Here is a 16,666-nt window from a genome sequence, read left to right as displayed (position 1 = left end):
AGAAAAAAAATTCTTTTTTATATGAAATATTATTGGGTTTCTAGACTTAAACAAGGAGATATAACACTCTTATACACAGATGATGATTGAACAAGTCTCTTAGTACTCTTAACTCTCTTGAATAGCACTTTTCCAGTTACTTAGTGTGAAGTGATATTTAATTGTCAATTCAGTGAATGTCTAACTTATATGCATTCTTTATTATACCTCTTAATTCAACTTTGACAATATTATAAGAAACTCCAACTAAGAGAAAGACATTTTGGTTATGGTTTTTTCAAAGATAACGCCAATTGTTGCATGAACAAAATTATCCTTATAGTTTTTTTCCTATTTAAGAAAATGATTAATGTTATAAAGTATAAAAGATATTCATAGTTAAGATCATCATTTTGGTTTTTTTCCCTATTTAAGCTCCAACCACTTGCAACTTCCTAAATTCCCCTCCTTTCATTTCTCACTACTATGTGGACCATTGAGTTTCACGTATCCATTTCTAATTAATACCCTCATTTTTAAAGGGTTTTAGGTGTTTGTGTTTGCATATACATTTACTGCACAAGAGAGGAGAAAGAGTTATACAGTATTTTGGGTTCTATATTGCATAGTATAAGGTATAAAAATGAGAGTGGCAGTGGTTGGTGCTGGAATAAGTGGATTAATTTCTGCTTATATTTTGGCAAAAGGAGGAGTAAATGTGGTACTATATGAGAAGGAGGATTATTTGGGAGGACATGCTAAGACTGTGAATGTTGATGGAGTTGATTTGGACCTTGGTTTCATGGTTTTCAATAGGGTAAGTATAAAATTATAATTGCTTTTTTTTTTTCATTCTATGTTGCTCTTGATTCTTGTTTTATCTTTTTGTTGTTTTGCTTCATTGTTTCAATGCTAGATGGGGATTTTGCTTAGTTGTAAACTTTGCTTCATTGTGTCAATGCTTTGCTTCATTGTTTCAATGCTTTGCTTCATTGATTTGTATGTTTCCAATTTCCTTGTAAGTTGTCAATACTTTTCTCTTTAACTTGTGTTCCAAAGAAAATAAAATTATCCATTTTTGTATAAGATATCTACGAGAGATTATTCCTTTCAAATTCTCATGTGAGTGTTATCACACAAACTAAGGTGAGAATTAGTAAAATGGGAATTATATTCACGCTTTTATCTCAATAAAATAAGTGTCGCTCATGATAATTAAATTTTTAATCTTTTAAACTATTTGATGATTAAGTAAGGTCTTATATCACTAGACTAGACGAATATCTTATTGGTTCCAAACAATGTGAATTTAGAACAAGATAAGTAAAATGATGGATTGAGAATTGAATTCATTTTGCTGAATTAATACAGGAATGGGACAACTAAGAGAGGTATGGGCTTGGTCTATGATGAGGGGTGGGGAAATTTATTTTGTTTAAAATTTTAGAAGTCTTTTACTATTATTTTGATAGGGATCATGAAATTTATTCTCTTGAGTGTGAAGTTAGTGCAAATAGATCAAAATCATTTTCCTGTTAACATATCTAATTATGGCATCTTAAATCATCTTATCTAATAATATAAAGGTTTGATTATAGCTCTGTATTAATTAATTTCATCTTATTTTGATATAATATTTATATTAAATTATATAATTTATATATTTTAATGTTTGGTATATATTAGAATTGTACATTAAAATGATTTTTTACTTGAATCACTTAAATTATTAAAAACTGTAAACGAATATAAAATAAATTATTAAACTTACTAATAATAACTGAAAATCACGTGGAGGATGTTCTTAGTTGATTGGTGGTGCCATTCTCCGGCAAATTAACTGAGTAGGTGTAGTTTGACTCTTTTATTATTAAAGTAGTGTAACTTTTTTACTTATTACGAAACTAGTGTAAAATTTGTGAAATCGTCAACTTGGAAGGAGTTTTTCCTTTTTTTTTTACCTGCTTCTACACAAATCGTCAACAAAAGATAGGCGTTTTATTTTTTTAATGAATTTGTACTGAAATCGTCACAGCCGTCGGAGGTTTTTTTTTTTTAATGTTTAAAAAGAAAATCGCCAGTGAGGTTGGAATCTTAGGGATTATTGTTTTTTAAACCAAAATCATGTCTCTGGATGGAGTTTGTTGTTTTTTTTTCTTGATTAATTTTATATACCAAAATCTGATATCACAAAGGAGTTTGTTGTTGATATATAAATTTATCCCAATCACAGTTTATTGCAACAATAATAGCAACAAAATATTACAATATTAAAATTTTAATACATTAAATCCTATTAAACCTTAATGACGTCTATGTCATGAAGTCTCATATGGAGGTGGTTTTCTCCTTCTTGGCGGTTGAACTCTTAATTGTTGTTCAGCCCGCTACGGGATTCTCCCTCTACCACGTGTAGCCAATTGTGGCTCCTCCTCATCCTCATCATCCTCATCTTCATCAACATCCTCAACCAGAACTTCATCATCATTATTTTGCATTGCAAAAATGTTTGTGGACGGCATAGTAGGACGATAATATTGTTGAGAATCATATGCCGAGAATGGTGTAGATGAAGTAGTAGCAAACATTGATGGTAGTGGCATTTGAGAAGCTGATGAGAAATAGCTCGATGAATAATTAAAATTTCCAAAACCATACGATTGTTGCTGTTGTTGTTGAGGAGTAACTGAAGAAGTTTGTGTTTGAGAATGAGTATCCACTTTAGTTCATTGCGGAGACTCAGTTTCCGGTATATTATAATGATGAGTATGGGGAGCTTCATCAATGTGGGTAGAGTATGCATTGGGGTATAGTTCAGCCAATGCTCCCATCATTTCACGGCCAGATGAGAAGAAATCACATAAAGATTGTGTGGGATTTATAAGTGAAGACGACTCTGATCACAAATTCTTTTTGCAAAGGTGTACTGAAAAGTTTATAGAAAATTAGTAGTATATAAATTGATTAAAGAGAAAGTTTAATTTATAAAAAAAGTTATATTTCCATCCTCCATCTCTAGATATGTATCTTCTAGTCTTTTTTAAGTACCACTGCATATACTCAGAGTAGTGGTTCAAAGGCATGTTATTTGCGGGTAAACCGTCGACCACATAGTTATCCCAACTATTCCATATTTGAATCCAGCAACGATGCTTATGTGGCCAGTCATAATCAGTTTTGCCACGTAAGTCAACTTTGTAAAGTTTTTCACAATTCACTGGATCTTGTGGAATTAGTTGACCAAAACCAAATTGCCTCATAACCCGATCAGTAGGGTGCCATTCTACAATTGCAAAACAGATTAGTGGCACACGTGATCGGCTTTTTTCCGAGATGTTTGGGAGGAATGGCAGTTGGGAATATGGCATCCACCGAAACTGATAAAAATGTTAATAAAAAAGTTAACATAAAAAATATAGAAATAAAATGAAAGTTTGGCTTATTATTCGTACATACAAATATACAAATATAAATATACCTCATCAACGCGCATACGGTCAAACATTGCACGTATGATATTAACAGCATGTCCAGGGATGTTGGTAGTGATCAAATGTTGTGACCACCTATTATTATTAATCATTGTTATTTGCCTACAAAAATATGAATCAATTTTATTAATTAAAATTTTACGTGTAATCATAAAATTAATATATACATTTTTACCAATGGAAAATAAGGTGTTGGGTCACGCAATCTTGGGGCAAGATTTTCAATGCGATCATATGCCTATGATAGAAGGAGTAGTAGACATCCTCCAATCTCTTTTTGATCACTAATTATTGCTGCACGACATAGTCCTCGATAAAGACAAGCCAATACAGTTGAGCCCCAACTGTATTGGAATGTCTCCTTTAAGTCCTCAAGCAAGGGAAGATACATAAGGTGGACTCGGTTACCTGATGTATCTGGCATGAGAAATCCTCCGATCATTCTCAGAATAAATGCTGTAGCGTGTTGTTCAATAACAACTTCATTAGCATTCTCAGGGAGATCACGAAATGTCCTCTCCAGCCAAGTAAGTTTGACCCTCTGCCCCATTAATTCATTACCTACTGGAATGACACCCAATAACCGGAAATAAAGTGCTTCCCAATCCATAGTTGTCAATCCGGTAACAACTTCTCCTTCTATCTGGAATGCCAAGTTGGTAAGCCACATCCTCAAGAGTGACGGTGGCCTCTCCACATGGAAAGTGGAAAGTATGTGTTTTCGGTCTCCATCTCTCAATCAATGCTAATAACAAATGATTGTTGATTTCTACTGGTCAAAGTGTCAACAAGTTACCAAAAGCAGTGTCTCGGATAACTTGCAACACTGGTTCAGAAGGTAGTGATTGCCAGAAACAAGATCTAAGTCGAAAAACACATTCAGTGTCGTTCCAAACATTGTTTGAGATATGATTATTTTGCATTGTAAGTAGGAAAGTGTCAATTGGACCTGGATTAAGATACTCCATAAGAAATAAGAAAGTGTGAATTATGAACTCTGAATTTTGAAGAAAGTGTGATTTGTGAAGAAAGTGTGAATTGGGAAGAAAGTGTGAATTGTGAAGTCATTGGTATGGATATATTTATAGTGATTGTGTGGTTTTAGGTTTAGGTTTTCGTTTACTCTGTTTTGAAATATAAAAAATATTGTCGTTTTAGGTTTACTCTATTTTGAAAATATACACAAATCGTCTTTGGCAATGACGATTTTACTTTGATTTATTTTTTAAAAAAATTCAACACAAATCGCCTTTGGGAATGACGATTTTAATATACACAAATAATTCGTACACAAATCGTCTTTGCCAATGACGATTTTCGCATGAATTTTTTTAATCCTCTTAGACATAAATCGTCTCTATGAATGACGATTTTCTTATCAAATTATAATGAGACTTCCACGTTAAATTCTTTCATTGAGACTTGCACGTTATTCTTTCCATTCAAATTTGCCAGTATTCTTTCCATTCAATTCATTTCAATTTTATTCCATTCAATTCATTTAAATTTTAAAACAATTTCATATAAAACCAATGAGACTTGCCAGTATTCTTTCAATGAGACTTGGACGTTACTTTATGCAGGGAATCACTGCACTATATCACTGTAATATCTAGCATTGTAAGTTACTTTTTTTTGTCTACATTCACTCAAGCAAAGAATCACTCAAATAATTACTGAAAGAATGAAGAAAAAATATGTAACTGTGCAATGCAATGTCATTCAATCACTGCAATATTACTAAAAGGATTGAACAATTTTGATTTTGAATCTATGCCAAGTCATTCAATCACTTTTCTCTGCATTGTTATTACTAGGCCTTCAATATTTTTGAGTCAAAGAATCTCTGACAAGTCACTCACTAATTGAGTCACGGACTCACCAACTTATAGTGTATATATATGTTATAGTTATATTATATATGTGTTATATAGTATGTTAGAGTTATACTTTATATATGTTATACTTTATATATGTTGTAGTATATTACATATAATTCACACTCATCTTAGTGACATAAAAATAAAGTAATTCACATTTTAATATTAATATAATCGCATCATAAAAATAAATATTACAAAAAAAACTAATCATTATTGTAAGGTTGTGTAGAACTCTCACCAAGTTCTCTAGATCGTAATGGACATGTTTTCCTATTATGTCCCTCACTTCTACACCATCCACATTTTTTAATTTGTTGAACTTGAACTTCATCCATCTCATTATGGATGCGTGTAGTCTTCGGTCTTCCACTTCTTTTCCTTCGTATAAGAGGATTGGGAATGAATATTGGACCTGAATAAGGGAGCCAATATTCTTCATTGCCAATCGGTTAAAACTCACATCGATATACGTTAAGAAGATTATCCAGCCGGTAAATTGGTGAGATAAATTGGCCACAATCTAAAGCCAATGAAACGCATGTTGCGATTGCATGAGAACATGGCAATCTCAATGATTGAAATTCCCCATAATCACACCACCTGTTGGCCAGTTTAACAGTGTAAAGCCTTACTTGGCAACCACCAGATCTAGATACAACTTCAACCTCAGAGACTCCTGTCTCCCGTGAAAAAGTACGAACTAGTTGACAAGTAGATTGTCGCTGGTTTTCTTTAATCACTTTTGTCAGCTCTTCAAAATATATATGTCCTGCCCTAATCATGTTAGAAGCTTCATTCCGATGTTGAATGAACCATTCATTCAGCCTGTAGTATGTTGCTCTCACTAGGGCTGTGATAGAAAGAGCTCTAGATCCTTTCAGAACATCATTAATGCATTCTGCAAGATTCGTGGTCATATGGCCAAAACGTCTACCTTCGTCGTATGCTTGACTCCACTTTTCTTTGGGAATCTGGTCCAACCATGCACCAGCCCTTGGATTTTTTTGTCGCAACAAATTCAGCATCTGCTCAAATTGTGGTCGCATCAACTCATAACCTACAAATTAAATATAAAATTATATCAATCCACATGATAATTTTCTTTAAAAATTTCAAATAAAATTAATACATACCCATTTGTACAACTTTGCCTTTAAGATCCGAATCTCGGAATTCTTTATTGAAATTACTAGCAAGATGACGAATACAAAAAACTGATTGTTCACTAGACCATCCTATCACCTCGCTTCTTCGGAGTGCAGCTAATAAACATGTCCCCCTATCTGATATGATACATAGGTTTGGTTGAGGGGTAACATAAGTCTTCAGATTGTAAAAGAATCACTCCCAAGCTTCTTTCGTCTCTCCTTCAACAATGGCAAAGGCAATTGGAAATACCCGTCTATTTCCATCTTGTGAACTCGCTATAAGCAACGTTCAAGTATATTTCCCAGTTAAAAATGTTCCATCAACTTGTATAATTGGTTTGCAATATGCAAACCCATCAATGCATGGTTTGAAAGCCCAAAATACTCTATCCAAAATAAATCGAGTACGGTCTTCCATGCCATGTGAAATACGCTCATGTGCTTGATATTTCACAATCGTACCGGGAGAAAAATATTGTAGAACATTCATCCAACGTGGTAACTCATTGTATGATCCTTCCCAATCACCATAAATTTTGGCCAATGCCATTTGTTTTGCCGTCCACGCCTTTCTATATGTCAGTGTATAACCAAATCGACTAACAACCTCCTTTACCAATGCCTTAACTGGTATACTTGGATATGCAGATACTAAATTAACAATAAGGTCTACAATGAATGATGAATTTAACTTGCTGTGATCTTGAGAAACCAACATAGATACACAACTGTGTGTTCCATTAATTTTTTTAATCTCTCAAATGTCGCGCTTAACATTAAAAGAAGCACGAATTCGCCAATCACAACCGGCACCAAAATGTGTACATTTCCCAACATATCTATCTGGTCTAGACTCATCGACAACATAATCAAATGAGTTTTTAATATGAAATTCTCTAATAGCATTTATTGTGGCTTCTTTAGATTCAAATTGCATCCCAACAAACAACTCATTGTTACTATTGTTCATTAAACCAGTTGTATGACCAAAATCACGACCAACTTCCGAATTTGTGTTGCGAAAAAATGATGATGGAGTATTATATGTCATCCTACAAGATGAACCAACGTCCAATTCTACATCCTCCTCATCACTAAATATTTCAATGTCTTCTTCATCACTAAAGTTACTAACAATATCTCTTAAAATAGCCATATACAATTTAACAAAATAAGAATATTATAAAAAATTAAAAATTAACAACTACATATAACAAAGTAAAAAGCAATAACATAAAATATAATATATCAAAGTGTTAATACTAACTACAAGCAAGAAGTGAATACCTCAAAATGAATAATATAACACTGGGTTTCAAGTTGAACAACAGAGAGAAAGAGAGCAATTCAAGAATAAGTTTTACAATTTGTGATTTTAGGTGAAAAGTGATGCGGCTTAAATAAAAGGAAAAGGAAAAGAACTAGAAACTCCATCCCCAAATACGATTTTACTATTTAAAAACAATAAATCCTAAAACTCCAACCTCACTGGCGATTTTCTTTTTAAAAGTTAAAAAAAAAAAAAAAGCAAAACCTCCAATGGCAGTGTGACGATTTCAGTACAAATTCATTAAAAAAATAAAACGCCTATCTTGTTGACGATTTGTGTAGAAGCAGGTAAAAAAAAAGGAAAAACTCCTTCCAAGTTGACAATTTCACAAAATTTACACTAGTTTCGTAATAAGTAAAAAAGTTACACTACTTTCGTAATAAAAGAGTCAAACTACACCTCAGTTAATTTGCCGCCATTCTCCCAATAAAATCACGTGGAGGATGTTCTTAGTTGATTGATGGTGACACTCTCCAAATAAAAATAAAAAATAGTTAGAACTTTTCTTTCTTAAGTAATTCCAATTTTACCACAAACTTATAATAATACTTTACTGAAAACTTAAAAGTGTATGAGTTGATATTAATATAAGAGTGAGAATCTATTTATTCCAGAAGTGCATCTTTTAAGTTAATTTTTTCATTCTGACAATTAATTTTATAAAAATTTAATGATTTACATCTATTCATTAATACAAACTATTAGATTGTCCTATAATTAATGACTAGAATGTGGAGTAAGTTAAAAACTTATGGGAGATACCTTCCCTTAACTTAATTTATTATGCACTTAGAAAGGAAAAAATATATTTGGAAAATGTAAGGAAGAAAAATACAAAGATGTTGACCAAAGTTGTTCTGTGGGACCCACATATGGTCCTTCAACTCCTTGTGAAGATAGTTGACTAAGCATAACTCCAGTCATCATGCGCCTGTGGTCCATTAACAAATTAAACGAGGACTAGCATGTAACAACTGTCTTTCTTATTTAATTGAAAATCAAAGACTCTACACTAACAATAGAGTGAGTAAGTATGTGTTATTTTTAATCCAAAAAAATATATTTAATTATTAAATTTTTAATTAAAATACATTTTTTTAACTAATTATATATGAGTTTAAAATGTATGCACTGACAGTGTAAAGGTTTATACACAGTCAGTGCATCGTCATTATTCATTTGTAATACATTTATTTAAAAGTCAATAATAACTAAAAAAACAATGGTGGATGATGTAGTGACAGTATAAAAAACCTTTACACCGTCGGTGTGTATATCTTTTTCCCATTATATATTTGCTCCTAATAATAATCAAACCTTTGTCCAGGGTTAAGGTTGACTACATGAATTGAACGATGTCATAAATGTTTTATCATAAATCATCTTTCTTTATCATTTCTTTATAGTTTTTCTTGGTCACACTCTTCCTTTATGAATTTAGTATTATCATATCGTAGTTGATCCATACCATAGAGATTCGATAACAAAGTTTTATGTTGGTTGTCGACTGTCTAACACAACTTTCACCTTTTATCATGGCTTAGTACAGACTATGTATTCAAGTAGACAGGTTTTGAAAGGTAATCAGTTGTGCAAAAAAGGTGGTGACTTTTTTTAGTATGGAAATAATGTATAAATGTTGCATTGGTCTAGATGGAATATAATGGTACTTTAATCACAAGTTGTATAGGCATGACTATATATCAGTCTACATTTGAATTTAATTATGCAGTTGAGTATATATGTAGCATTGTTCATTCTTCAAAGTATAGAACTAACATTGAAACTGATTGATTTTGTAACACTTAAGTGATCACAGCAATGCTATTGCGAGGTTGTTTACAATGTAACATGGTTATTGAACAGGTCACCTATCCCAATATGATGGAGTTCTTTGAGAGTCTTGGAGTTGATATGGAATTATCAAACATGTCTTTTTCTGTCAGCCTAGACAAAGGCCAAGGTGTCGAATGGGGTAGCCCAAATGGTTTATCTAGCTTGTTTGCACAGAAGAGCAATGCACTCAATCCTTACTTCTGGCAAATGATTAGGGAAATTATCAAGTTCAAAGATGATGTTATAAGGCATGTTTTTACCTATGCCTTTACTTTTATTTGTTTAAATATTTCAAAGAACAAAAAAAAAAGGAGGTCTAGGACACAAACCTCTCACTTAGAGTTAGTTAGTTTGGGAGTTGAATTTTGGAGGTGAATGAAGGGAAAAGGAAGGCTTGAGAGCCATGAAATATATTTGTGAGATGACTCTCAAGCCTTCCCTTTCCTTTCCTTCTCCTCCAACATCCAATTTACAAACAAACCTTTAGTGGGGTTTGGGGAGGGTAAATGTATACAGCCTTAACCCAGCAAGCGGATAGGCTGTTTCTATACTTTAAAGTACAGAGTGCATAATAAATCATATGAACATCACCAAATTGGATGGTGCTTTTTAAAGAGTTACACATTATGTGAAACAATAGGTATCCTCCTAATTATTGGCTTTGAAGATAATATTATCCATAGTTCACCTCATTGCATGCATAATTTGAATTAAACTGCATAAAGTTGAAAATATGAGAAGAATACTAATTGGTAGTGTGGTGTAGTTTTCTTCTTGAATGACTGAACCCTGATAAATTAGTTGGTTTTCTGTTTCCCCATTTTGCAATGCAGCTATCTCGATGTGCTGGAGAATAACCCGGACATCGACGGCAAGGAGTCTCTAGAGCAATTCATCAAGACAAGAGGCTATTCAGAATTATTTCAGAAAGCCTATCTTGTGAGTTTAATTACATCTTAGACTGATGTTTTCTGTATTTCCTATAAATGCCATTGCTTTGCTTGTTTTATATTTATGACATTAAGTACATGTAGATTCCTATTTGTGGTTCTATTTGGCCTTGCCCATCTGAAGGAGTTATGAGCTTTTCTGCTTATTCTGTCCTCTTGTTTTGTCGCAATCACCATCTACTTCAGGTACTAAGACAACTTACTCCTTTTTTCAGATTTATATTGTGATGAATGATCTAGTTCTTATATCCAAACATTTTCGTCAATGAACATTATTTATGATAAAGCATTATGGCGTCGTTCGATCCATGTAGCCGACCCCACCTAGTGGGATAAAGGCTTGATTGTTGTTGTATTGATTTGATTCACTTGGTCCTCTATGCAGCTCTTTGGTAGACCACAGTGGCTAACTGTCAAATGGCGCTCACAAAATTATGTTAAGAAGGTGCTAATCAATAGTTATGATTTGAAGCTTTAAGTGCCACTTATAGCAGAGACCTTTCAGCTTAAGCTATAAACTAAGTTTGTGATCATTTGTTACAAAAATCAGGTCAAAGAAGAGCTTGTGAGTAATGGTTGTCAAATAATAGTTAATTGTGAGGTCAACCTGGTTTCAACAGCTGAAAATGGTGAGAAAATTAATCCATTCCATTGTTACTCTCCCTCTTTGGAAAGGAAGATGAACTCAATATGATTAACTAACCTTGACCATTCCATAGCTATTATAGTTACTAGGGTAGAAATCTTTTTTGCAGGATGTGTTGTGAACTGTAAAGATGGCTCTCAAGAAATATATGATGGATGCATAATGGCAGTACATGCACCCAATGCTTTACGAATATTAGGAGATGAAGCAACACAGGATGAGCGAAGAATTCTTGGTGCCTTTCAATATGTGTACAGGTTAAATCCATCCTAATAGAAAAGATAATACAGTTTATAGTGGCTACATTCAAAGCAATCACATTCGCGTATTAAATTATCTGTTTTATCATTTATGTACTCGGAGTTGACATCGGATGATCTTTGATAAGTCAATGTTCTGGACATACATGGTTTTAATATAATAAGCCTAGACACTTTTAGATAGGGACATGCATTGATGTATTCATGTATATTAATGGCAGTAATGTTTTTCTTCATCGTGACAAAAATTTCATGCCCAAAAACCCAGCAGCATGGAGTGCATGGAATTTCCTTGGAAGCAACAACAAGAAAGTGTGTGTGACATACTGGCTTAATGTTCTTCAGGTTAGTAACATTTCCACATAAGTGAGTTCTATTAGACTTATTCTTCTAACTAATGTGAGTAATGGATAAAGATGTTACTCAATCTTTGTTCTAAATATGCAGAATATTGAAGAAACAAGTCTGCCCTTTCTTGTAACTCTGAATCCGGATCGTATACCCGAAAATACCTCGCTTAAGTGGTCAACTGGCCATCCATTCCCATCAGTTGCTGCAATGAAAGCTTCATATGAGCTAGATCATATTCAAGGGAAAAGAAAAATATGGTTTTCTGGGGCCTACCAAGGTACATTCCTGCTTATTGTTTTGGCATGAATACTAGATAACTTGTAAGAATTATGTCACGGCTAGTTCATTAAATAACCAATAGATAAAATAATAACCTATAATCTGAACATATATTGTGTTTTTCAGGTTATGGATTTCATTATTGTATTTGTAATCTGAACATATAAAAAGGGAATGATACTTTCAACTGAAAATTAAGATTTTATTATTGTATTTGTTACAATCATGCTACTTTTTCTTTCTTTAGAAAATTTCCAGCATAAATTTGAAATTTTCATTTCCTCGAGAGGAAACATTTAGCAAAATTTCATCAACCTTGTTGAAAGATAGCAAGAAAACTGAACAGCAAGATTGAGTTTCCAGGCTGGCATGATTACAGCACATGGCATTCTTGGAAAATGTTGTTCCCTTCAGACCAACCCAAAACATATGGTACATTCTTGGAAGGAACTCGGAGCACGCCTTTTTGTGACTCGATTCCTGAGTTCCTATATCTCTACTGGTTGTTTAATGTGAGTTCACTACTGTGCTTAATATATAACCTTAATTTGTCACGAGTTGGATCAGTATGATAAATGTTTAAGAAGGATCTTATCTAAGAGTATTTGAATCATAAAAGCCTCTTTTACTCTATCAAGTTGGTAATGCCCATATAATAAGTATCATGTAGACATGTTAGAAGCTACTGAGTCAATAGTACATCTTGATTTGAGGTGTTGCAGGTTATTGGAGGAGGGAGGAACAATGTTTACCTTTGAAGGAACTGAGAAAAAGAGCATTCTAAAGAGTGTTTTGAGAGTCCATAATCCACAATTTTATTGGAAGGTAAGTGCTTTCAAATTTCGTATAAACGAGGATTCTTGTTCAAGTCATTCTAGCTTTAGAAGCGACAACAATGCTTATTTTGTCAATTCAGTTCCAAAATTAAGCAGTTGGCAAGAAAATAAAACTTCAAATTTTTTTGTGTTAGTCAGGTTATGACACAAGCCGATTTAGGCCTTGCAGATGCTTATATAAATGGAGACTTTACATTTGTTGATAAAGATGCAGGTCTTTTGAATTTCTTTTTGGTAAGTATGATTATCTGAATCTTACACATAATGGTTTTTTTTTTTTTGGACTTTACTCTTTACTTCCATGTACCTCGGTTTTTTGCTGCAGATTCTTATAGCTAACAGAGATTCAAATGCATCCAATTCAAAATCGAAGAATAGGTAAACTGATATGATGAACTGAAACTTACATTTAAGTACTATTTGTGTTCAAATATCGAACTTTTATTCATTTGTATGTCTATAGGGGTTGGTGGACACCGGTTTTCTTTACAGCTGGTTTAGCATCTGCAAAGTTCTTCATTGAGCATATTTCAAGAAAAAATACTCTCACACAGACTCGCAGGAACATCTCTAGGCATTACGATCTGGTATGAGATCATTAACAACAAAACTTTCTAGACAAAGCATTGTTCAATGAACAAGTTGCAGCAAATGCATGTTATACCCATCACTGAAATTTGTGTCAGCATATAACTAATAATGCTTTAGCTAAACAGATAGTCCAAGATTGAATTTGAAGCCCGGATTTGTTCCGAAAATGTGTGTTTTGTATTATTATTATATCACTTGAAGGAATAATTAAGATGCTAAGAATTGGAATTTGGAAATATCTTCCAATAACTATGTAGCATACATTAAGCCTACATTGTTAATACATCTACTGCAAAAATGAACAACTTGAGGTACATATTCGTAAGGTTTGGATCATTCTTTTTCCTTGACAAAACTAGAATAGAAACTAACTAGTTGGAAATCCGACATTGCTTTTGTCAATCTTCAATTTCTTTTCCTTCCATGATACTTTTAGTTCTGACATTAAATCATCATAATCTTACAATTATACTTTTTTCTGTTTCTAGAGCAATGAACTCTTTGCTCTTTTCTTGGATGAAACAATGACATATTCATGTGGAGTATTTAAGGCAAGAGAAATTACTTTATGATTCTTGTGTCCATATTTCTACTTCAAATTCTTCAGCAGCACTGATTAACATTTTCTTTTGTTTATTTGTTACATTATTTGATAGAATAAAGATGAAGACTTGAAAGAATCACAAATGAGAAAAATATCTCTTCTGATTGAAAAAGTGAGTGCCTTTTTATTGCTAATTCACTACTATTTTAGTAATACTACAAAAGGTCTAATTTGATTTTTCTATAAATAAATCAAGGCTAGAATAGATAAGAAACATGAAATTCTCGAGATTGGTTGTGGATGGGGAAGTTTAGCGATTGAAGTTGTCAAACGAACTGGTTGCAAATACACGGGTATCACGTTATCTAAGGAGCAGTTGAAACTTGTAGAAAGAAGAGTTAAAGATGCTGGACTTCAGGTATTAAGGAGACTAACTTTTTATGATTTCATGAATTTGTTAATAAAAAACTGATAATTCCTTGTAAACTTGATATGAAAGTTTGTTTTTAGAAAATAACTGTAGTAACTATGTTCATGCCATATGCTAGTTCTTTTCATTATGCAAGAATGATTCAATCTATGATTGTGTCCAATGTAAATATGAACATCAAATATCTTCAGCGGATTGGTGATAAATGTTACTAATTCATGATTCCAGGACCATATCAAATTTCTTCTGTGTGATTATCGCCAATTGCCGAAGACATACAAATTTGATAGGATTATATCTTGGTGAGCAATTTTTCATTAGAATCATGTACAATAGCAACATCTCTAACATTGCATAACATGTATAAGCATACTTCAGTGAAATGATAGAAGCTGTTGGCCATGAGTATATGGATGAATTCTTCGGCTGTTGCGAATCGCTATTGGCGAATGATGGCCTTCTTGTTCTCCAGGTACTATAATATTTATCAAATGTTAAGATTATAAAACTTCCTAGAGGGTATGCTACTAGTAAATAAAATTGTCACTAGAAGTAATTCTTTTTTGTATTTAAATTGCTGCTAACTATTGTCGATGGTTATCTTCATCTATAGTTCACATCGATCCCTGATGAGCGATACGACGAGTACAGACGCAGCTCGGATTTTATAAAGGAATATATTTTTCCGGGAGGTTGCCTACCTTGTCTAAGTAGGATAACATCAGCTATGGTAGCCACATCAAGACTTTGGTACAAGTTATATGTTAATGCTGAGTTCCACAAATAAGCATACCCTTCACTTTTCTATCTTACTCAATTAAATATTCTTAAATGCAGCATAGAGCACATTGAAAACATAGGAATTCATTACTACCAAACACTTAGATGTTGGAGAAAGAACTTCTTGGAAAGGCAAAAGTATGTTATTAATTTGGTTGAAAATTACTCTCTTTATTAATAAATTTAAGTTACTACTTACACTAATTATTGAAAACTTTACTGTTTGTGCTTGTCAGTGAAATTATGGCTCTTGGATTTAATGAAAAATTCATCAGAACATGGGAATACTATTTTGATTACTGTGTTGCTGGTTTTAAGTCACGCACCCTTGGGACTTATCAGGTAGTATATATATAACACAGCTACTATTACAATCTTGGAGTAATTTGATACTTTATACTAACTAGGCATGCCATGGAAATTGGAATAATGCATCAATATTTTATTCCCAAACTTTGCTATAAATGTATTGTTTTTGTATAATTAAGAGTACCCGTCAACCAATGGAAGGAAATAATTTCTTTCAAAGTGAGTAGTTATCTCTACCCATAAATATCGCTCTCATGAATTGAACCTTAGACTTTTTGGTCTATCTGAGAGTCCAGTGGAACCTTGTACTACTAGACAAACTTCTGGTTGGTTTGCTATAATGTAATTTACCATCAAATTAACATTTTCTAAAATAGCAACCCAAATTTTTTAACAAAGTTTATCTATACTAAAGTTTCTGTTGCTTAAATTTAGCTTACTCTTAAGTACATATTTAACAAGGTAGTTCATTCAATATGTGGCTTATATGTTAAATTGGAGTAAGTATATAATTGGTTTAATGTATAATGTAGGTGGTTTTCTCACGCCCTGGCAATGTTACTGCCTTCATTGATCCATATCAAAGCTGGCCCTCAGCATGTTGATTTATCTTTCACATGAGAGAATATGCATTACACATTCTGTTGTCTTGTATCTCATTGATAATACCAAAGTTTCTCTTTTGTCATTATTTATCTCTTGTACATTACTTCATTAGAGAACCTGAATTTGATTCATTGCTGCTTCACAATGGAAAACAGCTAGTTTCGTGACATTATTTTTATTAAAAAGGGGTGAGCTTTATATGTATTTAGTCTTATCAATTTCTTATGAACTTGTCTTTACTCAAAAGAGCATTTTTCAATTCTCTGAACTTGTGTAAGTGGTAAAATCTAACTCAAGTACACTAAACTAAGTTGCCAACTAATAAATATAAATTAAAACTAAAAAGAGGTGGTGTTGTGAACTAGGCTTCCACTTGGTACAATATGAGAATAGTAGATATACGCAATTTTACCTCAT

At 32.8% G+C, this 16,666-nt stretch overlaps 1 protein-coding gene across 1 annotated transcript; it reads left to right on the top strand.

Annotated features, from left to right (window-relative positions):
* Positions 450 to 16,391, top strand: LOC109346152. Its single transcript, XM_019585555.1, has 24 exons — positions 450 to 796; positions 9,698 to 9,915; positions 10,501 to 10,606; positions 10,702 to 10,803; positions 11,003 to 11,062; positions 11,168 to 11,246; positions 11,373 to 11,520; positions 11,745 to 11,868; positions 11,971 to 12,151; positions 12,280 to 12,297; positions 12,500 to 12,665; positions 12,876 to 12,978; positions 13,128 to 13,223; positions 13,315 to 13,367; positions 13,453 to 13,576; positions 14,069 to 14,131; positions 14,237 to 14,296; positions 14,381 to 14,542; positions 14,783 to 14,856; positions 14,933 to 15,026; positions 15,168 to 15,304; positions 15,392 to 15,472; positions 15,571 to 15,676; positions 16,177 to 16,391. Exons 1-24 carry the CDS (start codon positions 623 to 625, stop codon positions 16,246 to 16,248), a joined length of 2,601 nt encoding a protein of 866 aa, XP_019441100.1. The 5' UTR covers positions 450 to 622; the 3' UTR covers positions 16,249 to 16,391.

The sequence above is a fragment of the Lupinus angustifolius genome, chromosome LG04 (assembly GCF_001865875.1).
Source record: "Lupinus angustifolius cultivar Tanjil chromosome LG04, LupAngTanjil_v1.0, whole genome shotgun sequence".
Taxonomy (NCBI): Eukaryota; Viridiplantae; Streptophyta; class Magnoliopsida; order Fabales; family Fabaceae; genus Lupinus; species Lupinus angustifolius.
Note: the sequence above shows the minus strand (reverse complement) of the source record. Positions and strands in the feature narration are given on the sequence as shown.